General features: G+C 52.8%; 2 protein-coding genes across 6 annotated transcripts in view; one reads left to right on the top strand and one right to left on the bottom strand.

Annotated features, from left to right (window-relative positions):
- The first annotated feature begins 1,367 nt into the window (after positions 1-1,367).
- Positions 1,368-19,954, top strand: LOC107528939 (signal transducer and activator of transcription 5A). Of its 2 annotated transcripts, none has more exons than XM_016202194.2 (18): positions 1,368-1,495; positions 1,808-1,964; positions 3,091-3,180; positions 5,541-5,715; positions 10,378-10,508; positions 10,737-10,888; positions 11,372-11,527; positions 11,892-12,071; positions 13,427-13,514; positions 13,614-13,736; positions 14,129-14,221; positions 14,695-14,901; positions 15,447-15,541; positions 15,635-15,765; positions 16,213-16,368; positions 17,057-17,108; positions 17,421-17,525; positions 18,540-19,954. In XM_016202194.2, exons 1-18 carry the CDS (start codon positions 1,368-1,370, stop codon positions 18,700-18,702), a joined length of 2,382 nt encoding a protein of 793 aa, XP_016057680.2. In that variant the 3' UTR covers positions 18,703-19,954. The 2 variants fall into 2 exon arrangements, with proteins under 2 accessions (XP_016057680.2, XP_016057679.2); XM_016202193.2 differs by having other exon boundaries at positions 17,042-17,108.
- Positions 19,955-21,227: 1,273 nt separating this feature from the next.
- The window catches only part of STAT3 (signal transducer and activator of transcription 3), a 54,608-nt gene continuing 49,552 nt past the window's right edge, over positions 21,228-26,283 (bottom strand). For 2 of the 4 annotated variants that reach the window (XM_016202191.2, XM_016202192.2), the window contains exons 22-24: positions 24,537-24,579; positions 24,134-24,196; positions 21,228-23,277 (exon numbers count right to left, since the gene is read on the bottom strand). In XM_016202191.2, coding sequence (XP_016057677.1) covers positions 24,172-24,196; positions 24,537-24,579 — 68 coding nt within the window. In that variant the 3' untranslated portion in view covers positions 21,228-23,277; positions 24,134-24,171. Of the gene's footprint in view, positions 23,278-24,133; positions 24,247-24,536; positions 24,580-26,283 lie in introns of all 4 variants that reach the window. The other 2 variants (XM_016202189.2, XM_016202190.2) reach the window with 1 other exon arrangement.

Genomic DNA, 26,283 nt, shown 5'->3' with positions numbered 1-26,283 from the left:
CAAACGCCAGGGCTGGAAGGTATCTCCAGTGAGTCTAACCCTTCCTTCCTCCCTTTTTACGGATGAGAAAACTGAGGCCCGGGTTTGGGATTTCCAGAGCCCGGGGTTTCCCAGTCCTCCCGCCCCCATTCCCCCCTCCCGCCCCCCCGCCCCGCCCGGTCACTCCAGCGCCTCCAGCTCGCCACGGTCCGGAGCCGCAGACCAGGGCCGGCTGGGACTCCCGGGGGACCCCGCCGTCGGGGCAGCCCCCACGAGCGGCGCCGCCCAGCCTCACCGCGCGGGGGACCGGGCCTCGGCCGCCGCTGCGCACACGCGGGGGAGCCAGCGACCGAGGGCGGAGGCTGGGAGGGAGCGACAGCGGCTGGGAGGGGTGTTGGCGAGAGCTCGCGCGCTGTGTATGGTCTATCGGAGGCAGCTGACCTTTGAGGAGGAAATCGCTGCTCTCTGCTCCTTCCTGTAGTAACAGCCGCCGCCGCAGCCACCAGGAGCCCCGGCCCGGAGCGAGAGCCGCGGGCGCAGAGCCGGCCCCGCCGCCGGACGGCTCGGTGCCACCAGGTGGGTGGCCCGGCAGCGCGTCCCGGGCGGCGCGCGCGGACGGGGGACGCTTGACTCCCGTCCTGGCCCCGCTCCCAGGGACCCGGAGCTCGACGGCCGGGCGGGGTGCAGGGAATGGTCCCCGCGACCGAGAGGGAGTTTAGGCACAGCGCGGACGAGGGACTGGGAGAGAGGGAAGACGCCGCGGGTGGGCGCCGTCGTCGCGCGCAGTGGGCAGGGGGCGCTGTCGGGCTGGACAGTGGGAGACGGTGGCGCACAGCTGCTCGGGCGCCGCGGAGGAGAGGGGTCGTCTGTCTCCCCGACCCTCTTTTAACAGCCCTAGCCACGTGCCCGCAGGGACCCAGCCGTCCAGTGGACGCCGTCGGTGGCGCGTTAACTTTGGGCTGGAACATCCCCCCCTTCCCAGAAATTAGTCCTCAGGGTTCGAGGCAGGGTAGGGGGATTCTTGCAGCCCTCCCCAGAGGTCCGTGGGCCTCCGCGGTCAAGTTTCTCTTTCAGTTTTTAGCTGTCCCCCCTCCCTCCCTCTGGGGAAGCCCCGGTGGGGCGAGGGGAGAGGAAGAGGGGGAGGGCACCTGACTTTCAAGAGCCCCTCCCCAAGCCTCTGCGGGTTCCTTGTTGGAGGGCAGGGCGGCCTTCCCCGCCTCACCATCTCTCTTCCCGCACAGGAAAGCGTGTCTGTGGGAGGGAGGGGCCTGGCCTGACCGACCGCGGTCCAGGCAGGGGTGGGCATGGCAGGGCCGGGGGCAGGCCCCGCCCGCGCCCGCGCCGAGGAGGCGCCCCCTGAGCCGCCCGCCCGCCCTAGGTGACCAGACATGGCAGGCTGGATCCAGGCCCAGCAGCTGCAGGGGGATGCGCTGCGCCAGATGCAGGTGCTGTACGGGCAGCACTTCCCCATCGAGGTCCGGCACTACCTCGCGCAGTGGATCGAGAGCCAGCCCTGGTAGGCGCCCCCGCGCCCCCGCGGCCCCGCCAGGCCCCTCGGCCGGGGGTCTCTCCCTCGTGGCCTGGTCTGGTTATGGTCCCGTCGGTTCCGTTCTGTGAGGAAGGGGCCGTGTTCCTGGGAAAGGGGAACAGGGGGGGACCAGGAGCCTGGGAAGGGAGAGGGGATGTTTCTAGACTCGTCCTGCCAGGAACAAGTCTTGTGGGCTCCGGAGCACTCTTAGGAGCCTGGGATTTGCGCATCCCTCTTGGTGCCTCACTTCCTTGCCAAGGGGGCACCACAGTAGGCTTCTTTCTCCTGCCCTGCCCCCAGGGATGCCATTGATCCAGAAAATCCCCAGGACCAAGCCCAGGCCACCCAGCTCCTGGAGGGCCTGGTGCAGGAGCTGCAGAAGAAGGCGGAGCACCAAGTGGGGGAAGATGGGTTCTTACTGAAGATCAAGCTGGGGCACTATGCCACGCAGCTCCAGGTGGGTGTGGGCTCCGGGTCATCTGCAAGGAAGCAGTGTCACCTTCTCTTTCCAGCATCAGAACCCCTGGGTTTTTCCTGGCCTGGACACTGACTCACTCTGTGACCCTGACCTTATCGGCAACTTTTCTGTGCTTCAATTTCCCCCACCCCCTCTTTCTAAATCAGACCTGTTGGATTCCTTTGGCATATTACAAAGCAAGGGGTGGGGTGTGCTTGTCCCCAAGAGAAAGAAGATGTGAAACGACATTCTGGACGGATCAGGCAGTAGGGATGGCGATAAATTGAGTCAAGATTCCTTTATTGGAGAAAGGAAGACTGACGGGTTCTAGAAATGAGGGAGTGAGGCAACCAGACATCCCTCTTGGGGCTCGTTTAAAGGTGGGAGAGCTCTTGAAGTGGGGCAGGAGAAGAGCAGAGTTAAAACTCTGGATAAAAGAGCCTTGAATTAGGGTTTAGATGTAAGATGTAGCTTCTCCTTCATTTGAGGGAGGAGGGGAGGGAGTACAGGGGAGAGAGGAAGTTTTTTGTGGAAGCAGGAAAGGAGTGTGGCTGGTAATCATAGTCAAGCATTTATTGGAACTCACTAGTATTTCTTAGAGAACTGCTCTTAAATATAAGCAGCAGGTGCCAGGGAAATAAAAAGTCCAGAAGAGGGAGGAAGCAGGAGAAGCCTCTGGGGTAGAGAGGGAAGCATAGGAACCCAGAGCTGCAGGATGGTGGAAAGTGCCGTGACCTTGGCATTAGGTGCTCTGAGCCTTGAGTCATCTGCTCACTTGTTTCTCTCTGGATAAGTCCTTAACCTCTTTAAGCATCAGGTTTCTCATCTTTGAATTAGGGATAATCATTTTTGCTATATCATAGGGTTTCTATGATGTGAAAGTCATAGGAGATGGTTGATTGGAAGTGCTTCGTAAACTGTGGGTTTCTAATGCACTGCAAACCAAGTGAAGATCTGGGAGGGGAAATCAGATGAAGGAGACAGAGGTGTCTGGTGACAGTTCCTGAGTCTTCCTGGGGAAAGCTGAGACAAGGCCTGGAGGAGAGGAAGGTGGCGGGCATGGCACTGCAGCAGGCATGGTAGATGTGGGGGATGGCCAATGGTGGCTGCTTTTGGATTCTTTCAGAACACGTATGACCGCTGCCCCATGGAGCTGGTCCGCTGCATCCGGCACATTCTGTACAATGAACAGAGGCTGGTCCGAGAAGCTAACAATGTGAGTGTCCCGTGGGTATGGGGAGAGGAGTTGGGAAGTCCTTTCTCTCCAGACACAACTGTGATTTATAAATACTGGCAGGAGAGGGCACCAGTGAAATAAGAGACATGAGCAAGAGGGAGGGGCAATATTATTTGCAGATATAGAGTGACCCCCTGGCTTCAGTCCCTGGCTCTACCACTTACTAGCTGTGCAGTTTGAGCAAGCTGCTTAACTTCTCTGAGCCTATGCTTCTTCAATTATAAGTAGGGATAGTAAGAGTACCTACCTTGCAGGATTATTGTCAGCATTAAATGAGATACTGTGTCAGCCAGGGATAGACAAACAGACCAATGAAACAGAAGAGGAAGCCCTAAACACACACCTACACACACACCTGGGAACTCAATCTATGTCAGAAATGGCATTACATATCACCAGGGAAAAGATTTGTCATTCAATAAATGGGGCTGGGGCCAAATAAGAAATATTCTCTGGTGTGGTTTGTGAGGAGAAATGGAACCAAGGTCTGTGTCAGAAAAACAAATACAAGCAAGCTTAGAGAAGCGAGGCACAAAGAGATGGAACAGGGGCTCATCCCCCAAGTTCTGGAATCGTAAAAGCGTTGAACCAAGGCTTGGACAGTGGTACAAATGTTATTCTACCTGCAATAAAGCAAAATGAGTTTCCTAAAATGATATCACACAGGTAAAGACCACAGAATAGTGCCTGGAGCGCAGGTCATATTTATTATTTATTTGTTATTGTGAACACTGATTTCAGGAATTTGGCAGTTCACTCAGTAAGCATTTATTGAGGTCCTGTGGTGTGTCTGACCTGGTCCCCACCTGAAAGGAATTCAGGTGATGATAGATTCTCTAGCAGTGAACTGAGTGTTAAGGGGGGCATATGTGGGAAAAGTACCCAGCTCAAATTGGGGCGGGCTGGCAGGAGAGGTCTGAACTACAGTGGAGAAAGCAGGAGGGAGGAGTTTTTAGTCAAAAGTAGCAGCAGTACTTGTGAAGGCAGGAAGGCAGGAGCCATCCCATCACATTGGAAGACTTGCAAGTAGTCAGTGCAACTGGGGAGAAGGGAGCCAAGTGGGGAGTCGCGATAGGTAAAGCCAGAGAAGAAGCAGGGGTCAAGTCACAGAGGGTCTTCCAGTACAACCCTTGTGTCCCTTGACTTGTTGCAGTCACAGAGCTATCTGTAAATGTACAAGTGAATTTGGCTCCAACTAAGAAATACATGTCTATGATGCAGGTGTTGTCATGGTTGGGGGGGAAGGTGGGAATCATTCCTTCTCCCAGCCATCAAGCTGTTCTTGGACACCTCTGATGTTCTAGGCCTTGGGGATTTTGTGGTGCACAAGACAGACGAGGTCCTAGCACTTAGAAGGCTCACATCCTAGTGCAGGGAGACAGACAAGAAAGAAGTAAACCCAAGAACTAGGCACTCTCAGATAAGGGCTGTGCTGTTTTAAATGGGCCCTTCAGAGAAGGGCACTCTGAAAAGGTGCCAATTGAAGTGCCAGCCTCAGGAAGATTTGGGGCCAGAATGTTCCAGAGTGATGGAACAAAAAGTGCAAAGGCCCTGAGGCAGGAATGTGCTGTGTGTTCAAGGAACAGAAAGTAGCTGTTGTGCTTGGGTAGCAGGGGAGCTGGGGGAGGAGGGGAAGGCAGAAGCTATCAGCTAAAACAGTGGAGGCTGTGGGAAGGAGTTTGGAATTTATTCTGAGAACAGTTCACTGGAAAGGCCCTGGAGACTTGGTTGAGAAAAAGATCAGACCAGGTTGCTCACATGTCCGGATCCGCAAAGCCCTTGTTGGTGCCTCCGCTGGAACCTCACTTTGGGGTCTCCAGGATGCCGCCTGCAAGGGGTTCTCCTTATTCCCTCTTCCCTTATCACAAGAAGGCCTTGAATAGAACAAAGACAATGTGTATTCGCCTAGCCTGTTCCCCACTCTGTCCCCAATACCCAGCACAGCCCATGGCATTGGGTCAGTGAAAGAATGTGGAATGAGGGGTCATCATCATCACTAGGAAAACACAGGTAACTCCTGGGATGTGCTGAGTTCTGGTCTCTTCAAAGAGAATTTAGATGGACCGTGTTTGGGATACTCTGGAGGGGGCGAGAACTGCAGTAGAAGTTCCTACTATGTTTTCTGAAGATGCCATAGTCTGCAGGCTCACAAGCTTCTCCTCCTCCTTTGTCCCCTCCACCCCAATTCTGACAAATGGCTACCCTTCTGACTCAAATTGCCCTTCCTTCTTACTCTAGATTCAGAGTTTGAGGTCTGTGGCATTGACATTCCCCAAGGCCTGAGGTTTCCTCCCATCCTCACTGCCCAGCTCACTGCTGCTTGCACTTATATGTCCCAGGGCACCTCTCCTGCTGGGATCCTGGTTGACGCCATGTCCCAGAAACATCTTCAGATCAACCAGACATTTGAGGAGCTGCGACTGGTCACGCAGGACACTGAGAATGAACTAAAGAAGCTGCAGCAGACTCAAGAGTATTTCATCATCCAGTATCAAGAGAGCCTGAGGATCCAGGGTGAGGCTGCTGCAGGGTGGGCGGCGTGTGCGGTGAGGACGGGAGTGAGGCCCACTTTGTGAGCTCCTGCAGGGCTGGGGCTTAGTCGGTGTCTATTTCCAGGGAACCTTCCCTCCGGGTGGGCGCAGTGGCTCTGGGTGGTGGAGCCCCTGCTGTGGGCCAGGCTCTGGGCTAAGACATTTGCATGCATGAATCAATTCAACCTTTACAACAGTTCCAGGATGTAGGTAGTTGTACTATCCCTATTTTGCAGATGGTAAAACTGAGGTTCAAAGAGAACAAGTAACTTGGCCCAGGTTGCTTGTAAGTTACAGAGGCGTGTCATAAAAATCCCTGTGCTTTATTAACCAATATTGTCTCCTTAATTGTGGACATTGAGTGACTATCTTTTTTTTTTTTTTTTAAATATATCTTTATTGATTTCAGAGAGAGGAAAGGAGAGGGAGAGAGGGAGATAGAAACATCAATGATGAGAGAGTCACTGATCAGCTGCAGCCCGCAACCCGGGCATGTGCCCTGACCGGGAATCGAACCCCGATCGCCTGGATCCTAGGTCGACCCGACACTCAACCACTGAGCCACACCCGGCCAGGCTTGAGTGACTATCTTAATGAACCAATGTAGGCAAAGTGGTCCCCAAGGAGAGGGAGTTCCTGGAGTGAACCAGCCTGGGGAGGGGTGGAACTTCAGGAGTGCCCCTTCTTTAGCGTCCGTTATAGAAGCTGGAGCTGGAAGGAGGAGGCGACAGTGGACAATTCTCCTGTCCCTTAGGTCTGTAGTTTGCCAATGACTGCCATGATAAGAGTGTGGGGAAAGGAAAATAAACTCAAGGGAGTTAACACCAGCTACAGTGTGAGGAGCACTGAACATGGCCCGCCTTCTCCCGCGCCAGACGGCCCGCGGCGCTGTACCAGCCCATCCTAGTGACAACTGGAAGTGTCCCACTGCCTTTTCCTTTGCTCTCCTTTTTCTGGCTTCTTCAGGTAGAACCTTCGGTCACTGACTTTAGACCTTTCTTCTTTCCTAACGTACATACTCAGAGCCATAAACTTCCTGCTAAGCAGTGTTTTAGCTGCATCTCATGATTTTGGATATGCTGTATCTTCATTACCATTCATTCTGAAGTATTTTCTAATTTCTCTTCTGATTCTTTTACCCCTGCATTTAGGAGTGGATTGTTTAAGTTCCAAGTATTTGGGTTTTTTCTAGATGTCATATCGTTATTGATTTCATTATTGAATTCCATTGTTGTCAGAGAACATATTCTTTTAAATGTATTGAGACTTATAGCTCAGCATATGCTCAGTCTTGGTAAGTGTATCTGGGAGACTTGAAAAGAATGTATTTTCTACAGTGTTTCATGAAAAAGCATCAATAATAAATTAAATAATGTTAACAAATATAATACTTATTTCTGAAAAAATATTTAAATATATGACTAATATATTTAAATGTATGTTATAAATATTTATATAATAGTATATATATTATGCATGTTGTATATAACTATATTTATACATCATATATTTATATATTACATAAACATACTATAAATACTTAAATATATGTTAACTAAATACATATTTATGATGTTAACATAATAAAATTTTACCAAAAAAAGTAAAAACAAAAAACAAAAAAAAATCTATATTTCCCAAAACAAAACTTAGTGACTAGAGTGGCATTGCTTTACATTTCTATGAATCTCTTTAATTTAGGGTGAATAAGAGAGAGCTGGATCTTGTTTTCAATCTATTGTAATATCACATATCTTGCAGCCTCTAGAAAATTCCACTGTATAATTATAAGAGATTAAAAGAGAAAAAGGCAAAGCCTTAGGACTTTTGAAAACAGTTTTGGCTTTGTGGGTCTCCTATAAGAGTCTTGGGAACCCTCCAGGCATCCCCGGTCCACACTTAGAGAACCACTGATCTGTGTCTTTATTTATTTTTTTGCCTTCCTGTTCTATCAGATGCTGAGAGGTATCAAAATCTCCTATTACACTGTAGAATTGTGTACTTCTCCAATTACTTCTGTAAATACTTCCTTTATGTATTCTGAAGCTTTGTTAGTAGATTCATATACAATTATGATCATTGTCTTTCTGATTGATTGATACTTTAATAATTATGAAATATCTTTCTCGAGCTCTGGTAATGCTCATTGTCTTGAAGTCTACTTTGTCAGATATTAATGTAACTTCTCAAGCCTTCTTGTTCTGTATTGGCACAACATATCTTTATCCATGCTTTTTTAAATTTAAAATGTGGACAGCATAGACTTGTCTTGCTTTTGTATTTATTCTGACAATCTTTCCTTTTAATCAAGGTGTTTAGTCCATTAATATTTAATGTAACATTTAGTACAGTGGTATTGAGGTCTATACTTTAGTATTTATTTTCAGTTTTGTCGCATATCAGTTTTTGTTTCTCGATTTCTCCTCTTATTATTTACTTTTTTTTAGGATTCCCTTTTAAATTACCTGTTTAAGCTTTCCTCCTAACCCTGCCCTGTCAGTGTTTTCTGTACCCTGAGGCCTGCACATTGCCTGAGTCACAGTAGGTATTGAGTAAATGTTGGTGGGATGATTCTAGCATGTCTTCCTCCCATCTGATTTTATACCAGACTGACCCCAGAGAAAGACAGCCCACTTCCCAGAGGAGGGAACAGGATATCCAAGCTATTAGTTCTACCCCAGGCCTTGGACTGGTTGACAGTACTTATGCTATTGATCTTGGGTTTTCTGTTTCCTATTTATGGGTTTGGGTTAGGATTCTGGTTTGGGTTTGTACCCATCATGCAATGTCAGATCAGCCTCATTTATCAAGTTCTCCCATCAGAAACACAGACTATTGATCTGTTTGTGCAAGGGAAGGCTCAGCTCCCTCCAGTGGAGCAGACAACTGCCCCACATCTCCTGGCATCCTTCCCAGAAACTTCTGCAGATTGCCAGGAAAATCTAACTGGGTCACTCGCATAGAGAGGCTGGACCCAGATGTTGGGGGCACCACCACCTTCCTGTGGGTGGCAGGATTCCTAAGGCGGCCATCCAGACTACTGTGCTGTGGTCCCTGCTGGACAACGCTCTTCCTGCTCAGGCCCCTGCAGTGAGATTGGAGCCATATTTCTGAATTCTCTTCTTGTTCTGGGCTCTTCCTGACTGTCCAGAGTTGCTTTGGTCTGTCCCTGCTTGTGTGACCATGGGGCAGGGCCTAGGTCAGTGTGACATGGCCCTCAGAGGTCTGCCAGGAACTTGACCAAGACATGCTGATGCTCACATCTTCTTCACTTTCCCAAGTAAGGACACTGGTATGTTCAAAAAGGCCATTGGCAGTGCATAATTATCCCAATATTTAGGATAGTGGTTCTCTTTGCGGGGTGGGGGGGGGTCAGTTTTGCAAGCTGGGGAGAGTGGACAGGTGGCTTTAACTGTGGAAATGTTTGATTTCTTAAGCTGGGTTATGAATTCACAGTGTTTTTTGTATCATTCTTTCTACCTTCCCTGTGTCTTAAGTATTTCATAACTGATTTTTTTAAAAGGGTAATGACACCCTGGCCAGTGCAGCTCAGCTGGTCGAGTGTTGTCCTATGCACCGAGGGGTCACCTGTTTGGTTCCTGGTCAGGGCATGTGCCGGGTTGCGGGTAGGGGACGTGCAGGAGGCAGCAGATCAGTTTCTCTCTCTCATTGGAGTTTCTCTCTCTCTCTCACCCTCTCCCTTTCTCTCTCTCAAAAATCAATAAAAACATTTTATTTATTTTTTTCCAAAAAGGGTAATGAGGCTCCCTGGCTTCCTGTCCTGGCCATTGATGAGCTTCCTAAAGCAAATGTGAAGAGGGCTGGCTGCCTCCTGTTCCTGAGAGAGTGCCACGGCTTTTGTGAGGGCCCTTGGCTCTCCCCCAGGCCACTCTTAGCTTCTCTCTTTTCTCTTCCGGTTGGTCAGCTGAGCTCACAGTGACCCAACCTGGACAAACTTGTTGGGCACCTTCCAGCACATAGAGAAACTCCTTCCCTGAGGAGGCTGCTGTGCTCCAGAGGCGGCCCAGGGCCCTGGAGCGGGGCTTCCCTGACGAGGCTGTCCTGGGAGGTCGGGGCTCAGAGCGGCTTGTCTCTGTCACCCTTCAGTCCTGTCCTGTAACCCATTAAGCAACAAGGACCTTCCAGGGGCCAGGCAGCCTCTTGAGCAGTTTCCATAGCAACCCTTTTTAATCCCCACAGCAGCCTGCTGAGCAGGGAACAGGATTCTCCCATTTTGCACAGGGGCAGACTGAGGCACAGGAGAGTGAAGTGATTTGCCCGAGTCCAACCAGCTGGTGAACAGCCAGGCCAGCTGCAAACTAGGCAGTGTGGCTCCAAGCTGGACCCCAGTGTGGCGTGAGGAAGGCTGGGCACCCAGCTGTGTGGGCTAGGGTGGTAGGATCCTCCGCAGCTGTGCCCACAGCTTCTGTGTCCCCAGTCTCTAGGGGGGAGCTCGGAGTTGGAGGGCCAGGGACTGAAGCTGGCTCCTCTCTGGTGCCCTTGGCTACCAGAGCCCCCTGACTTTCCATCGGTCAGACATGTCACCTTGAGGGTCTTGTCTGTAGGACAGGTGCGTGTGGTTTCTCTGGGTTTCCTGCTAGAAGCTGGGAGATCATGGCCATGGGTGTCCTGTCTCCTCCTCTAGCTCAGTTTGCCCAGCTGGCCCAGCTGAACCCCCAGGAGCGCCTGAGCCGGGAGACAGCCCTCCAGCAGAAGCAGGTGTCCCTGGAGGCCTGGCTGCAGCGAGAGGCCCAGACTCTGCAGCAATACCGTGTGGTGAGTGGGGTCTGCGTCCGTCTCCTCCACGCCTGGGGTCCACATTCTGAGCTGTCGGGGGACCCGAGAGAGGGATAGAGCCAGGACGAGAGCAGGACCCAGGGAGCAGGAGGCCTGTGGGGGCCTGTGGGACACAGCAGGTCAGGGAGGGGAGGCCCTGCCTCCTGAGGGAGGGAGGCCTGCAGGGTCCTTGTCTGAGAGCCCAGCAAGGCTGCTCCGCCCCCTCAGGAGCTGGCCGAGAAGCACCAGAAGACCCTGCAGCTGCTGCGGAAGCAACAGACCATCATTCTGGACGATGAGCTGATCCAGTGGAAGCGCAGGCAGCAGCTGGCCGGCAATGGAGGGCCCCCTGAGGGCAACCTGGACGTGCTGCAGTCCTGGTAATGGGTGTGGGGGAGACAGGCGGGGGCAGGCAGGGCGGGTGGGCAGGGGCTCAGGGCGGTGCTACCAGCTGCTTATTCTGCTCCTGTGTTTCCATATGCAGCCACTTGCTCTGTCCTGTGACAGGTCTTATTTCCCCAGTGGTTCTGGTTCCTGACACAGACTTTGTGCCCCAGTCCTGCCCCTTCCCTGAGAAGGAAGCCTCTGTGTTGGGGGTGGGGCAAGGCATGTGCAGAGTGGAGCTCCGGCTGGTGGGGTCCAAATCGGGGTCCCGCCTCCTTCGTGTGCCTGTGTTTCTGGAAGGCAGGGCAGCTCTGCTCTGCTCCGTGGACAGGAGTGGTGGCTAAAGTGAAAAGCCTTCCTGAGTGAGGGTGGAGCTGGGTCTTGGGGGGCTCTCCCCAGGCTGGGAGCCTTTTCACCTCTGGCCTGGGGGATGGGGTGAAGCTGGTGTCCTTCCCTTTGGCCTCGGGGCTCATGCGCAGGTGTGAGAAGCTGGCCGAGATCATCTGGCAGAACCGGCAGCAGATCCGCAGAGCTGAGCACCTCTGCCAGCAGCTGCCCATCCCCGGCCCAGTGGAGGAGATGCTGGCTGAGGTCAATGCCACCATCACTGACATCATCTCAGCCCTGGTGACCAGGTGATTGCAGCCTCTTGGCCACACCCAGCCCCCCTGTAGTTGGCATGGGAGAGGCAGGGGGTGCTTGAATCCTCTCTCTCCCCCACCGCCCATCCCCTCTGTCCCCAGTTGCTGTGGCTGCTTGGTGTTGACCTTTCCCAGTTTCTCTTGTGAACGCTCCATGGGCCACCTGTGCCAGCTGCCAAGTTCATTTCACTGCCACCCTCCCACCGTCCCCTCAACTCTCAGTGGCCTCCCTGGGAACAGGTCTCCACCATGTGCTCTCCCTCTGCCTGCTGAGCCCTGTGCGAGGCATCCTCCCCACATGGAGGATGCCCTGTCCCCTGTCCCCTGAGGCAGCATCTCGTCACTTGTGTCCCTGCAGCACGTTCATCATTGAGAAGCAGCCCCCTCAGGTCCTAAAGACCCAGACCAAGTTTGCAGCCACCGTGCGCCTGCTGGTGGGTGGGAAGCTGAACGTGCACATGAACCCCCCCCAGGTGAAGGCCACCATCATCAGTGAGCAGCAGGCCAAGTCACTGCTCAAGAATGAGAACACCCGCAAGTACGTGTGTCCTTCCTCTCATGTGCCTCTCTCCAAGCTCAGCCTGGGACCTTCTCTGTCCTACACTTGGAGTCCTAGTGATGGGACAGCTCAGCCTCCCTCTCTGTAGTATTTTGTCCTGGTATTGCAGATGCGATCCAGTGCCTCTCCAGGTCATTCTCTCTGTCCTGGTGTACACTTCACTTTTCCAGTCCCTGCTGTGCCCAGGAAGTAGTAGGTCAACAAGGATTGCACTGCTGGGGTGTTCTAGGATCTGTGCTAAGTACAGGGACACAGTGTAATCCAGACAGAACTAGGCTGTGCTTGACTAGCAGAACAGGCAGCAGACATGAGTAAAGATTACTGGTGTGTGACAAGGGAGACATATGGAAGTGGGTCAGGATGTGGGTGGAGCAGAATGACACTTAGTCTCAGGCTGCAGGATGAATGGGAAGGAGCTAGTGAAAGCATGAAGAGGGAAGACTTCCAGGCAGAGAGACCATGGCCCTTGTCCTGAAGGTGCATGTGTGGAAGGAGAACCCAGGGCTGGGGTCCCAGGGTCAGGGCAGGCCACCAATAAAGTGCAGTGAATGAATGAATGAATGAATGAATGAATGAATGAATGAATGAATGAATGAGTGAATGTGTGAAGTGGGAGACTTGGTCGTGTCCACCATGTGATTTGGGGATAGGATGATGAGGAGAGATCCTCACCTTCTTAGATCTCAGTTTTGGCTGGGGAGGGAGACAGTCATATAAACTTTTGAAAATAAGGCAGTGTCCAAAAGTGATAAGCCGTAGAAAGAAAATTAAAACAGAGCGATTATCACAGCATCTGGATAGACGTTTCAACACCACATGGGTGGTTGAGGAAGGCCTTTCTGGAAAGATATTTGACTTGAGACCTGAAGGAGAAGGTCAAGAATGTTTGAGGCAACAGGAAGAGCGAGTGCAAAAAGTCCTGAGGTTGGCACCACGCTTGCTCGTTCAGCAAACAGACAAGGCAGCCTGGCTGGCTTGTCCTGAGTGAGGGAAGAGGAACCTAGTGAGGCCAGGGAGGTGGGCAGGGGGGATCCTGGGGATCCTTGTAGGCTGTGGCCATGATTTTCATTTCAAGTTCACTAGAAGCTGCTGGAGGGCCCTAAAGGCCCTCCCATCAATCTTGATGCCCAAGGTATTTTGAACCTAATAGAGACCCAAACCCCACCCTTGAAGACTTGGCTTGGGTACTCTCAAGTTGATGAGAAAGTAAGGCCGGAGACACACCGAGGAATGTTCTTAGGGGATGGGGCAGAGGCTGCCGGCCCTGGTCAGCAGACAGGACGGTGCTCCTGGCCTGGGCCTGTGTGGAGATGGGGCTCCCCTCTCTTCCACAGCGAGTGCAGTGGAGAGATCTTGAACAACTGCTGCGTCATGGAGTATCACCAAGCCACTGGCACCCTCAGCGCCCACTTCAGAAACATGGTGAGGACAGGGCCTGGCTCTGGGAGGGAAGGCCTGCCCAGAGCTCAGTCCTTGTAACCGGCTCCTGCCTCCCTGTCCCCCTCTGACCCTACCCTACAGTCGCTAAAGAGAATCAAGCGTGCCGACCGGCGAGGCGCGGAGTCCGTAACAGAGGAGAAGTTCACGGTCCTGTTTGAGTCGCAGTTCAGCGTAGGCAGCAATGAACTTGTGTTTCAGGTGAAGGTGAGGCCACGTATTCCCATCCCCCGAAGGTTACCCAGAAAAGCGAAGGGATATGCCCGAGGCCACCGGGCTGGTTTGGGAAAGCCAGCGAGCTCTGCACCCTTTCTCACATGGCCTCGGACAAGTTGCCCTGTGATGCTATCAGCAAACCTACTTTCACTCTGCTGGTGCCTGTTTTCGAGGTTCTATTATAATCTGGCACCAGCCCACAGAACTTAGGCAATGGGCCAAGAAGAAAGATGTTGTGTTTTTTGTTTGTTGTTGCTTTGGTTTTGTTGGGAGGGGCTTGTGGCTGGGACTGCGGGTAAGTAATGAGGGCTGGGAGTCTTGCCCAGGCCGAGGGCAGGATGGTGGTCGTATGCCCTCAGCTCTCATCCTTTTGACTCCCCTAGACCCTGTCCCTTCCTGTGGTTGTCATCGTTCACGGCAGCCAGGACCACAATGCTACCGCCACTGTGCTGTGGGACAATGCCTTTGCTGAGCCGGTGAGTCCCCCTGGGCTCCTCACCTCCAGGTCCTCAGATCTCCCAGGGTCATTCTCAACCCCTCAGGGCCCTTGCTGAGTGGTCCTCCCCCAACCCAGGACCAGACCAGAGTGAGGTGAGGCGAGACGGGCAGCTGGTGTGAGTGCCCTGCCCTTGGCATATCCTCGGGCTCTGTCCAGGCTCCTGTCTGAGGACCAGGGTCTCCCGGTCTGTGAGCTTGGTCTTTGGGATCTGGTCCCTGGTCTTCCTTAGGCTTGTAGTTTGATCTCTGTCCTTAGTCCCCTGGTCTGGACTCTATCCTGCACAGCCACCCCTCTGCCCCTGCCACCCCGCCTTTCTTTCCTTTGTGTTTGTCTCCTTTTCTGGATCTTTCTCAGTCCCGCCTGTCCCTAGGTATCTGTGTGTCTGTTAGCGTGTCAGTATTTCCTACTCCCTCAATCTGCCTGTCCCCCGCTTTCTTCTCTCCCTCCCAGGGCAGGGTGCCGTTTGCCGTGCCTGACAAAGTGCTGTGGCCGCAGCTGTGTGAAGCGCTCAACATGAAATTCAAGGCCGAAGTGCAGAGCAACCGGGGCCTGACCAAGGAGAACCTCCTGTTCCTGGCACAGAAACTGTTCAACAGCAGCAGCAGCCACCTCGAGGACTACAACAGCATGTCCGTGTCCTGGTCCCAGTTCAACAGGGTGAGGGACCGGCCGCCGGCTGCCTGCCTGGGACCACCTGGGCCCTGCCACCCCTCCCCCACCTCACAGAGAGGGTGCTGCCTGAGGTCAAGCAGGAGAGGTGGGGGCGCTGGTACCCTAGGGAATGCAGTCAGCAGTGACAGCCGAAGCAGGACCACAGAAGGAACCTGGACCTGAGTCAGGATCCTTGGGTTCTGGTCCTAACTCTGTTAACTAATTTGCCAGGCCCCTTCCCTTCTCTGTGCCTCAGTTTCCCCATCTGTGAGATGAAGGGGTTGGGCAGGAATGACTGTTGTACAGCCCCCCTCCTCCCCGTGGGATTGTCTTGGACCTCTGTGTCTCAAAGACCAGAGGCGAGTTGACTCTCCAGTTCCCTGGCATAGGGGTTGGGGACTGTGTCAGTTTATGGATGCCAGAGTGTGGGACAAGTAGAGTGAAGAATTGGGAGAGGGTCTGGGTGAGGACAAGAGGGCGCTGACTGTGCCCTGGACCACCTGTGATGACAGGGGCACAAGCCCTGACTTGGGGTTTCTGGGGGTTCTCAGGAGAACTTGCCAGGCTGGAACTATACCTTCTGGCAGTGGTTTGACGGGGTCATGGAGGTGCTGAAGAAGCATCACAAGCCCCACTGGAATGACGGGTAAGGAATGGCGGGCATGGGGGCTGGGAGGGCCTGGGCTCAGGGGACCGTGGCTGCCGGCCCAGCAGTGACGCTATGCTCCACGCACCCCAGGGCCATCCTAGGTTTTGTGAATAAGCAACAGGCCCATGACCTGCTCATCAACAAGCCCGATGGGACCTTCTTATTGCGCTTTAGTGACTCAGAAATCGGGGGCATCACCATCGCCTGGAAATTTGACTCTCGTGAGTGCCCTATTTTGTCCACCCTCCAGCCTCAATTTTCCAGCTCCCCATTCTCCGCCAGGCCTGCACCCTTAGATGGTACCTGGTGGGAAAGATAGGAACCGAACTCAGAGTCTGGGAGGAAGCACCTTCCCTTTCTATCACTTTCCATTTTGGAGAGCCTAAAGTCATAGCCCCCTAGGCTCCGGGATCGCTGGGTGAGTCCTTCAGCAGTGCCACGCTGTCCCTTCTCTGCCCTGACCCAGCCTTGTTGGCATCTACTCTCCTGGTTTGCTGGGTAGAATGTCCCCACGGACGTTTCCCTGCCCTGAGCCGGGGAACACAGGGACAGGGGTGCAATACAAGCTACTAAAGGCCCAGATGTCTCCCCAAGCCTGCCCTGAATCCCCACACCCCCAGTCCCCCTGATGGCGGTGGGCTGTGGGAACGAGCTTGTCCATTTCACAGCTGACCGCAACCTGTGGAACCTGAAGCCTTTTACCACGCGGGATTTCTCCATCCGGTCCCTGGCCGACCGCCTGGGCGACCTGAGCTATCTCATCTACGTGTTTCCCGACCGGCCCAAGGATGAGGTCTTCTCCAAGTACTACACTCCTGTGCTCGGTGTGTCCCGCCCTGGCCTCCCCAGCCCTCCTCAGCCCAGGGGCGCACACGCGGGCTAGGCAGCGGGGACTCCCCAGGAAGAGCCCAGGGACTATTCCCCTCGTGGGCTCTGGTCATGGGATGGTGCAAAGCCATGTGGAGAGGATTTCAGGGCTCACAAGTAAGGAGAGGGGAAGCGAAACCCCTGAGTCTTCTCTGCAAAGAGAAAAGCTGAGTAGACTCTCACTTCTGCACCCTTGGAAGAGGCTGCAGCGCTGGGGAGGAGCCGGGGAGCTCAAACCCACAGATAACCACTTCTTCACCCCCGCAGAGGCTTCCCCGCCCCAATCCCGCCTCCAGGTGGAGTGTAGGAAGCACGGAGGACAGGTTTTTCCTCCTCAACCTGTCCCCAACCCACTGGTTGCGTTTGCGCCTCCGTGTTGATTCTGTTTCCTTGGCAGGGGTGGGGGCGGGGAGAGAGAAAGCAAAGGGCCAGGAAAGGAAGCCGGAGAAGGGATGAGATTGAAGCGAGAGTCTGCGTGGCCCTCAGGCTGGTCCATCAGCAGGTGTTCAGTCAGGGTCTGTGGGAAATCTCATCCTTGCTGAGGCCCCCGGGGCTAGGATGAGAGGCAGACTCCACAGGGTGGGTTTCCACCCCCTGGCGAGCTCCCAGAAACTTTGGTTCTTATCACAGTTCCCCCCTCGGCAGCTAAAGCAGGGGACGGATACGTGAAGCCGCAGATCAAGCAAGTGGTCCCTGAGTAAGTGTCCAGGGTCCAGCTCTGGTCTCCTGCTGCCCCTCTTCTCCCCTGGCTGTCCTCACGGTCACCCCCTCTTCCATTAACATGCCCAGCGCTCCCTTCCCCCTAAAACCTAGCTCAGCCCTGGGGAGGGAACTGGGTGTGGTCACCATGGGGCCAGTACCCAGGGCCCCACTCCTGCAGCCGGAGCCCCACGCCCAGTGGGCACTTTGTCCTTCTACTTAAAAAAGGCATAAAGATGCCCCCTGAGCCCCTCCCCAAGTCAGCTGCTGCCCTGAGGCTGCTGAGGCTCTGCTCTGCTTCTTCCTCCAGGTTTGTGACATCTGCAGATTCTGCTGGGGGCAGTGCCACCTACATGGACCAGGCCCCCTCCCCTGTTGTGTGCCCCCCGACTCATTACAACATGTACCCACAGAAGTAGGTTGTGTTCTTATGGGGCTTCATTGGGGGGGGGGGGCTGGGCACTTGGCCTTGGGCGGGACCCCTGGAGGGCTGGTGGGTCAAGGAATCCCGAGCTCCTCCAGGTCTGAGACCACCCAGCTGAGGCTGGGCTCTGGCATGTGCCCACATGCAGGGAGGGTGAGATCAACCGGTAAAAAGCACAGAGCATTTTGAAACTACACATAGCACGGTCCTTGCTCTGGTGCTAACTAGCTGTGTGACCTTGGGAAAATTATTGAGCCTCTCTGATGCTCAGTTTTCTCATCTGTAAAATGGAAGCGAGAATACCTGCCTCATGGGGTTGGGGTCAGGACTAAATGAGAGTGTGGGTCAAGCACTCAGCACAGGGAGGCTGTTTTAGGTTTCACACAGGACAGCTATGAATGGGGTGCTTGTCCTTAAGAGCTGGGTGGGAACAGGGTATCATGGTTCCTCTCTGGAGTTACCAGGGTAGAGAATTAATTCTCTTCTGAGCTGAGGGTGGCCTGGGCTGGATGTCTGGTTGCCTGGGAGGCTCAAGCTGTCGTGAGACTACCACAGGCCTGGGGGTTGCCAGCCAGGTGGCCCTGAGCAAGAGTCCGAACATGGTCGAGCCTCATTTCCTCCCCTGTGAAGTAGAGTGAACGCCTACCTTGCAGGCGGCTGGAAGGATTGGAGTGGCGTGGTCACAAGGCCCAGGTCATCGTAGGTGCTCAGTGAATGGTGCCACAGCTGGGCAGAGCTCATTGGCCCAACCACCTCCTTTTACAGACAAGGACAAGGAGAGGACAATGAATTCCCTGCTATCACTCAGTGAGGCCGTGAGAGATGAGACTGGGGTGCCTCCCAAAGAGCCAGTGACTAATTCAGTCTGGGGAGCAGGGGCCTGGCCAGAGCTGGTCTTGTTCCTTGATACCCTGGTCTGAGTGAGCAGCAGGCCAGGGGCTGCCCCCTGGAGCTTGGGGCAGTGAGGCAGGCCAGCTCCCTCTGACATCCCCGTCTCTCTACCAGTCCTGACCCCGCCCTTGACCAGGATGGAGACTTTGACCTGGATGAGTCCATGGACGTAGCCAGGCACGTGGAGGAACTCCTGCGCCGCCCGATTGACAGTCTGGACCCCCGCCTGTCCCCGCCTACGGGGCTCTTCACCTCTGCCAGAGGCTCGCTCTCCTGAATGTTTGAATCCCAGGCTTCTTTTTGGAAACATACTCATGTGAAGGGTTCATGTTAATTGTGGTTTTAGTGTTGCTGCGCATATTGGTGTGTTTGCAGGCAGCACATGTACGCGTGCATACGTGTGTGTATTTGTGTGCGAGGTGTGCCCGCCTTGCCTTCGCAGTCCTGGGCGTGTGGCTGCAACAGTGGCAGCTGCCTTTTTCTTTAGATCAGGGTATCCCAAGAGCCCCCTGGGCCTGTCTCTGTTGTGGAAGAGACTGCGCTGCTTCTGTTGTGTCAGGTACTCACTCAGTGCAGGCAAACCTATAGCTGTCAGGGCCTTCATCTGCTCAGAACCATCTGGGTGAAACTCTTCAGGAAGGATCTAGAGACAGGCAGCGTCTCTAAGCTTTACTCCTGACTTAGAAGCTTCGCCTCCCAAGTGTATGTGTGTTTGTGTGTGCACATGTGCATATATGTGCATCTTTTCTCATGCACATGTGTTGGTCTATTACTTCTTCCCTCAGGAGGGAGGTTGGGGTTCAATTTTGAGCAATATTTTATACTTTATCTAATGAATATAGACTCCAGACTATTTGTGAACTGAGAGCTTATCTAGGTCTTGGCCATGTCCCTAACACAGCAGAAATGGGGGTCATTTAAGTCAGGCCTGTCAAAGCTGCTCTGAGTGTGTCATTTCTTGGCCTTTGGGCCTCCCGTCTGGAGCGTGACGCCATTGCCCAAGTTCCAGCTACTTCCTACCCAATATCCCCTCCCTTCCCCTCCATTAGGCCCCAGCTTTCTTTCCTTGCCTCTGTTGCTTACAGGAGAGGTAGGAGAGGGAAAGATGGGTCTAGGACATGGTGGACCCAGGATTTGCAGGGATAAACAGGGGACCCCCTCCAATCCTGGAAAAAAACCTGAATCAAGAAATAGGAGCAAATTAGCCTCTTGCTGCATGCCTGTGGGATCTGGAGTGAGGGGTGAAAGCTGATCTCTGCTTCCACTCTGCTGGGAGGTGGGACCTGGAAGAGGCCTCATCACAGTTGCATAACTGGCTGTGGTCTGAGAAGGCCTGGCTCCCAACCTCACTTGCTCCGCCCTCTGCGGCTATCTGGCCTGCGGCCAAGAGAAGCTGACCGTGGGATATCAGGAGCCCCAGGTTTAAAACTCTCTGAAGGCAGATGGGAATGAGATGGAGTCTTTTGTACTTTGTACATAGGCCACACGTTTGGAAAAGTGTTTTTGAATAAAATATTTTTTTCATAAAACTGCTGGTGTGGCTCCTGGTTGGGGAGCCCTGGGAGCTGGTGGCGTTTCATTCCTTCCGTCCAATGTGGCTGGCACTGTAATGTGTAGCCTGAAGCTACGACTATGCTCCTTTCCTGTGTTTTAAGGGTGCTGACCACACTGGAACACTGTCAGTGCTTCTCAGAAGACTAAAGAGCTAGACTCAAGGTCTTGGGAAAAGATGGGCAGGAATTATGGGGGGAAGGGAGCACGAGGAGTGGGAAGAACTGTGGCTGCCGCTATGAGCAATCCTGCAGCTGGCAGCTGAGGGCCAGGGCCAAGATCACTCTCAAAACCTTCTGGGGCCAGGGTCACTGGGGAGACTCACAACAGTCCCTCTGCCCAGAGACCAGCAGGTGGCACCATCCCACTGCCACTATGTTCTCTCAAATGGCTGGCGTGAGATCAGGAGGGAGGCTGGTCAGAGAGCAGGGGAGGATGGTCTCCCCAAGGTCCAAGGACTGTCACTGGGGCCCTCAGGGGAAGGAGGGAGCAAGGCTCTGCTGACGAGATTTCTTCAGAGCTCAAAGCAAGGGAAGAGGGGCTGGCAGCCAGCCCCAGGAGGTGCAGGGGCCCAGAGCAGGGTGCTGGGGGTGGGTGGTGAGGGAAGCAGCCGCCAGCCCCGCCTGAGCAAAGTAATCTCGTTTCCATCTCTGCAGGGGAAGGAGGCTCATATCTCATACTCCTGCTCAGATAGGCTCCGTGGGACTCGACACAAGGGGAGGGGGTGGGAGTGCCGAGTGGGCGCCCATGTCTGTGAATTATCACCACTGACTGCTGAGCAGAGAAGCAGCCAGTTAGGTGTTTAGTTCGACCCCACTGAGTGAATGAAGAGAAAGTGATAATGGAACAACTGTGTAAGGGGAGGCCTTGGGGGTGGGGTGGGAGTATCTCTGTCCCAACCCCCCTAGGTAGCTTATCAGACCCCAGACAGGAGGCCCAAGGTTGCAAAGGCCCCTGGAGGGAGAGAGGAAGGAAGAGAGAGGGGAGGCCTCCACTCTGACACCTTTGTGTGAAGGAGTATCACCCCTGGCTCCTCGTGTGACCCCTTATTAACACAAGTTGGGGAGGGTTGCTCGGTGCCCCAGAAGTGGGCCTGGGTCAACTCAGGAATAAGAAGCCAAGGTATCCAGGCCAAGAGCAGGGGCCACCACCCCCTCTCCAGACTCAGGCTCAACCTGTGTATAAGGCCCCCTCAGAACTGAAGCAGGGAAAGGGGAACCCCCACCAGCTAGAGACAGAGCTGCCACACTATCAGACAGATCCTATATATTTTTATTTTTGGAAGTTAAAGTAGGTACAGCAATATACAAAAAACAAAACAAAACCCCACAATAATATAAATTTTTACACTATGAAGTATACATTGGAATTTGATGCAGTGGCCAGGACAGCAGCTTAAAACCACTGTAGAAGTAGGTTAAGCGATGGATGGGAACCCCTCGGCCGGGCTGGGGTCGGGCGGGGGCAGACAGTGGAGAGAAAGCGGGCAGGTCCTGGAGGACTCGGTTCTTTAAGGGAGTGGCCAGACCAAGTCTGGGCTCCTCTCAGAACTTTGCTACAATCATGGTTAAGCCCAGATACAAATGCTGCCTCAAAGCCCTGAACTTTACAGTGTCTGCTCCAGAGGAGTCCGGATCCTCGCCCCAGGTCCTCTGATCTAAATCTTCTCTCATTTTATGAGTCAAGCTTATTATATGAACAAGAGTGTTGCTGAGAAGGGAGAGCTCTGTACAACCTGTCAACCATTTCTAGGCAGAAGGACAGGGGTGGCCAAGGGCACCCGTTCGTCTTGGGGAGAAGGTCCTCATCCCCTTAATTCAGAAGCTGGCTAATTGGGGTATAACAAACAGCATTCCATAGAAACTCTGGTCAGCCCGACTAGGTGGTTTTGGACCACCCGCTGGAGCCATGCCTCTGGGCCAGAGGAGGCCCCAATACCAAAGACCACCTCTCATGCTCCTAAGGTTCCAAAGTACACATTAGATTCGCCCTGTCCTGCCTCATCTGTGGGGCCTCAATGGGAAGGAGAGAGTCACCAGTGTTAGGGGGAGGCTGGGTGCAAACTCCCTCGTACAGGGACAGTTTATCAGTAAGCCTTTGTCCCTGGGTTAGCCAAGTCATTACAGGTGCAGTGGGCAATCACCAAGAAACTGGATAAGAACCACCTTCCCTGAGCTCAACCAGACCCTTGGTTGGGGCCCCACACTCTGAGTAATGTTCAACTTGTGACTCTCTCCTCCTTACTCCAGGAGGTCCTGAGGCCAGGAGTCCTAAAGTAAACAGGACAAGGGAACTTTGGACGCTGCAAGGAGCCAGGCCACAAGAGGGGTCAGGTGGACTGGGGGGAGGAGAGAGAATCATCCCATTTCTTTTAAGGCACCCACAGAACCACCCAGGCTCTGAAACAGGAGCGCAAGTCCAAGAGGAAAGGGAGGACAGGTTATAAGCACCCCTCTGCCAGCCTCACCTACTAACGGCCAATACATAGAAGGGAAAATAAAAACTCTGCTTATAAAAAGAAGTCTAGAATGTTTAGATTCTCCTTCAACTTTCCTATTTCAAAACCAAGCCACAGCTCCAGATGTCTTTTAAGGGCTGGATCTGAAGCCCGTTTCAGGGTTTATATAAAGTATCAGCCTGAAGAAAGCTGAACGCCTAAAGCACCAAGGAGGCTATGAACTGAGTTTTCTTAAATACAGAAGAAGGCTATGCTGATACAGTGTTTTTGCCCTTTAATTATTATTATTTTTTTTAATTTAAAAAGAAATCTAGGGGCTCTGAAAGTCCTATCTTTTATTTGGATGTTAGCAAGGTTAAAAGTGCAATGCCAGGGGTATGCAGCTAGAGGCAGCCTGTGGCATTAGCTTACAGAAATAGGCAGAGGGATGCTGCTGGCACCAGGAGGCACTTGTCTAACAACAAGCTGCTGAGACAGGAGGGCAGGGGAGCAAAAACACACATTTCCTTTTTCTCCCTCTTGCCACCCCTTCCACATCCCCTGATCATAGTCTCAGAGAACGCTTTCTTATTTGCATTTAGATAAAAGCATGTCGCCCACATTCATTCATTTCTCTATTTGAAAAAAGTGCCCAGATTGCTCAAAGATAGCAGAAGTAGGAGATAAAAACAAATCTGGAACCACAGAGTTAGGAGTTCAGATGCTCTGGGGTTTGGCTGTTTAGGGGGTGGTGGAACACAAATAGGTGCCTCCATCATCTCTCTCCGCAGCTTCGGTCCTTGGCGCCTCACATTGGGGAGGTAGCGCACTCTGAGGTCAGCTCCATGTCGAATGTGAGGGACTCTGGAGGGACAGACAGGGAGAGTTGGTCAGTCACCTGAGCCCTTCAGCTGGCAGGGCTCACACCCCTAACCCTTCAGGGGACAGAGGCTCAGGCCACCTCTGCCACCCAGTCTCCTGCCCCTTATGGCCAAGACAGGGTTGGATAACCCAGATTCACTCTCCTCCCTACAGGGTCTTGCCCTCTGGAAGGGTACAGTCCCCTTCCTACCTTAACTCATTCCCAACTCTATATGTTTAAAGATCTAGGGCTGCCCTGTGGCAGCCTGGAGCCACAGGTGGTTAGTCTAAAGTGAGAGGAGCTGTAGCTGCAAAACACCCAGCAGATTTCAAAGACTCAGTGCAAAAAATCTCACTCATGCCTGGCTGGTGTGGTTCAGTGGTTGAGCGTCGACCCATGAACCTGGAGGTCACGGTTCGATTCCCGGTGAGGTCAGGGCACATTCCCAGGTTTTGGGCTCGATCCCCAGTAGGGAGTGTGCAGGAGGCAGCCCATTGATGATTCTCTCTCATCATTGATGTTTCTCTCTCTTTCTCCCTCTCCCTTCCTCTCTCTGAAATCAATAAAAACATATTTGAAAAAACAAACAAAACATACCTCACTCATTTTCTCTTACATGTTGAAATAATAGTATTTTGGACTTATTGGGCTAAATAGAAAATATTAAAATTAACCTCACCTGTTTCTTTTCCCTGTTTCTAATGTGGCTACTGGGAAATTTACACTTACACATGTGGTGTGGCCCATTTCTGCTGGAGAACGCCGCTCTAGAGCCCCTTCTACAGTCCATGTGACCAGCTCCTGGCTCCGCACACGGGACATCACACAAGGGGGACCGACTCCCCTCCAAATACTCACCAAACTGCCCTCCTGCTGAGGGTTCAGCACCTTCACCATTATTTCCAAACTGCATCAATGAATCTAAAGTGCGGGGGGACATCGGCAGGTCAATGGTATTGCTGCAGGTCGTTCTGTAGGAAATGGGGAGCAGCGGGAGGGGAGAGGGCCGGGTTGACAAGACACAATGGATAAAAAAAAAAAAAAAAAAGAACAAAACACACACACACAAGCCATCAAACTCTGGTCTCCAACAGAAAAATAAAAGCTCAAGCTTTTTAAACACACAGGGTCACTTTGAGTACTAAACACAGCCCAGGGCCTTCCAACCCTTTGCAGGGTAACTCTCACCCAGTGTCCCATTCCCGGGGAGTAACTGAGGACATTAGAAATGAAGGCAAACTCAGGAAAGGAAGCCACTTACGGTGTCACACAGATAAACTTGGTCTTCAGGTAGGGGGCAGCACCTGGGAAGAGGAAAGGGGGGCTTATTGATTGTGACCCCACTCTTGGTTCAGGGCAAGAGGAAGCCAGCTGCCTTGCCGGGGATGACCTGAAACTCCCTCTACCCTTGAGCAGACATGGCTTTGAACCTCTGTCTCCCTCACTGTACACTATCTGATGTTCTAGGCGCTTGCAGCTTGAAAGGAATATCCATGAAGTTTTCCTTAACTACAGACTTTTCAGCACACCCTTGTCCCACCTGAGCCCAGATAAATGCCAGCCTCGTATCCATTCTCTCCCTGGACTGTGGACACGCTTAACTGCCCGGATGTGGTCTAAGGCGAGTGTGCTGGCCGGTCGTATTGCTCGGATGACTTCTCTACATGCAGGAGCAGAGCTTACACAGTCTGGACACCCTGTTCAGATACCAACGCCCCTGAGTCTTTAAGAGAATGCGAAGCCTCTAGTGCTGCGGCTCCAAGGTGAGGGTTATACCTCCTACTCCTATTGGCACTGATCTGCCTCTCTGACATTTTTAGATGAGGATATCAGTAACCTTCCAGTTGGATAACTACATCCCACAAAAGCAGCCTCTCTAGAAAAGGAAGATGTTTGTGGTGCAGTACAATGGACTCTGGACTAGAAAACAGGAGGCCTGAGTATCTTCACTAGCGAAGAACTTGGGGCAAGGCACTTAATTTCTCATGTGTAAAATAAATGGGAAGGGGAAGAAGGGGTGCCCATCTCTGTCATTTCTAATTCTTTTCTATAGTTAGACATGAGAGAATTGGAATAAGTGCATTTTAGGTGTAATGCTTACACCAAGAGGTCAAGGAACCTTGGAGACACTGGCATGAAATTGGGGGGATTCAGGTGAACAGATCATGTAGGAGGCACGGGGTAGGGTGGGGTGGGTTGAGAAGCACATTTATAAAGCTAGGAGGGGCTTATATAGAAACTGAGGAGTCGGAAAGTATAATGATAATCTGCAAAAGGGCATTCCCAAGGGCTCCTTAGATCCCTGCTGTGCATTTGTTTTTGGCCAAGAAATAGATTCATTCAGTGCAGAATCCAAAGAAGCTACTGAGGCAGGGTTCTGGTGCCTTAGAAATTCATTGGCCCAGATCTGAGGGGAGCTGACACCCCAGATAGAAAAGGATTTCATTCCCTAGTAGTCAAGGTAGCTGAGAAAAATAGCTTCAGCCTGAGATGGAACCATAGAAGCACAGGAGAGCTAAGACCAAAATCTGATTTATGGCTCAATACAAGGTTGTAAACGTATTTTATCCAATTTACAAGGTAAGGGATTTATCCTTTCTAAGAGGGACCTTCCCTCAAAGCCACAAGGAAATATGGGGGCTTATGGAGAAGTAAGGAGAAGGGGAGAGTCCTAGGAAGACCATCTATCTCTGGGGAGATAGTAACACCTTTGTGACTGGAGTAGAAAGGAAATGGCCACAGACCCATCTCCCTGAGGACACCCATTTTAACACAGGGGCTCCATACACATCCTGCCCACCCTTATATGTCCCCTTGATCCCATCTCCAGGCTCACAGCACATGGAGCCCCTCCCTGCACACTGCTTACACTCGCCTCCCAGGAGGCAGGCAAAGCACTCAAGTAATTATTTCCTTTTTTGCGATTGGCATCTTGCCCCTGAGGAAACACTGATGTCTCCAAGCGGGAAAGGACCTTGCCTCCCTGGCACACAGGAAGGGTGGGTGGT

Source organism: Miniopterus natalensis, chromosome 17, assembly GCF_054644295.1.
Source record: "Miniopterus natalensis isolate mMinNat1 chromosome 17, mMinNat1.hap1, whole genome shotgun sequence".
NCBI lineage: Eukaryota > Metazoa > Chordata > Mammalia > Chiroptera > Miniopteridae > Miniopterus > Miniopterus natalensis.
This window is presented reverse-complemented; position numbering and strand designations above follow the sequence as displayed.

Excerpts from the sequence above, each read along its gene's own strand:
- LOC107528939 (XM_016202193.2), top strand. The coding sequence starts at position 1,368 with ATGGCAGGCTGGATCCAGGCCCAGCAGCTGCAGGGGGATGCGCTGCGC. Across the intron at positions 14,222-14,694 it reads ACAATGCCTTTGCTGAGCCG|GGCAGGGTGCCGTTTGCCGT; the intron begins GTGAGTCCCCCT and ends TCTCCCTCCCAG. Across the intron at positions 14,902-15,446 it reads CCTGGTCCCAGTTCAACAGG|GAGAACTTGCCAGGCTGGAA; the intron begins GTGAGGGACCGG and ends GGGGGTTCTCAG.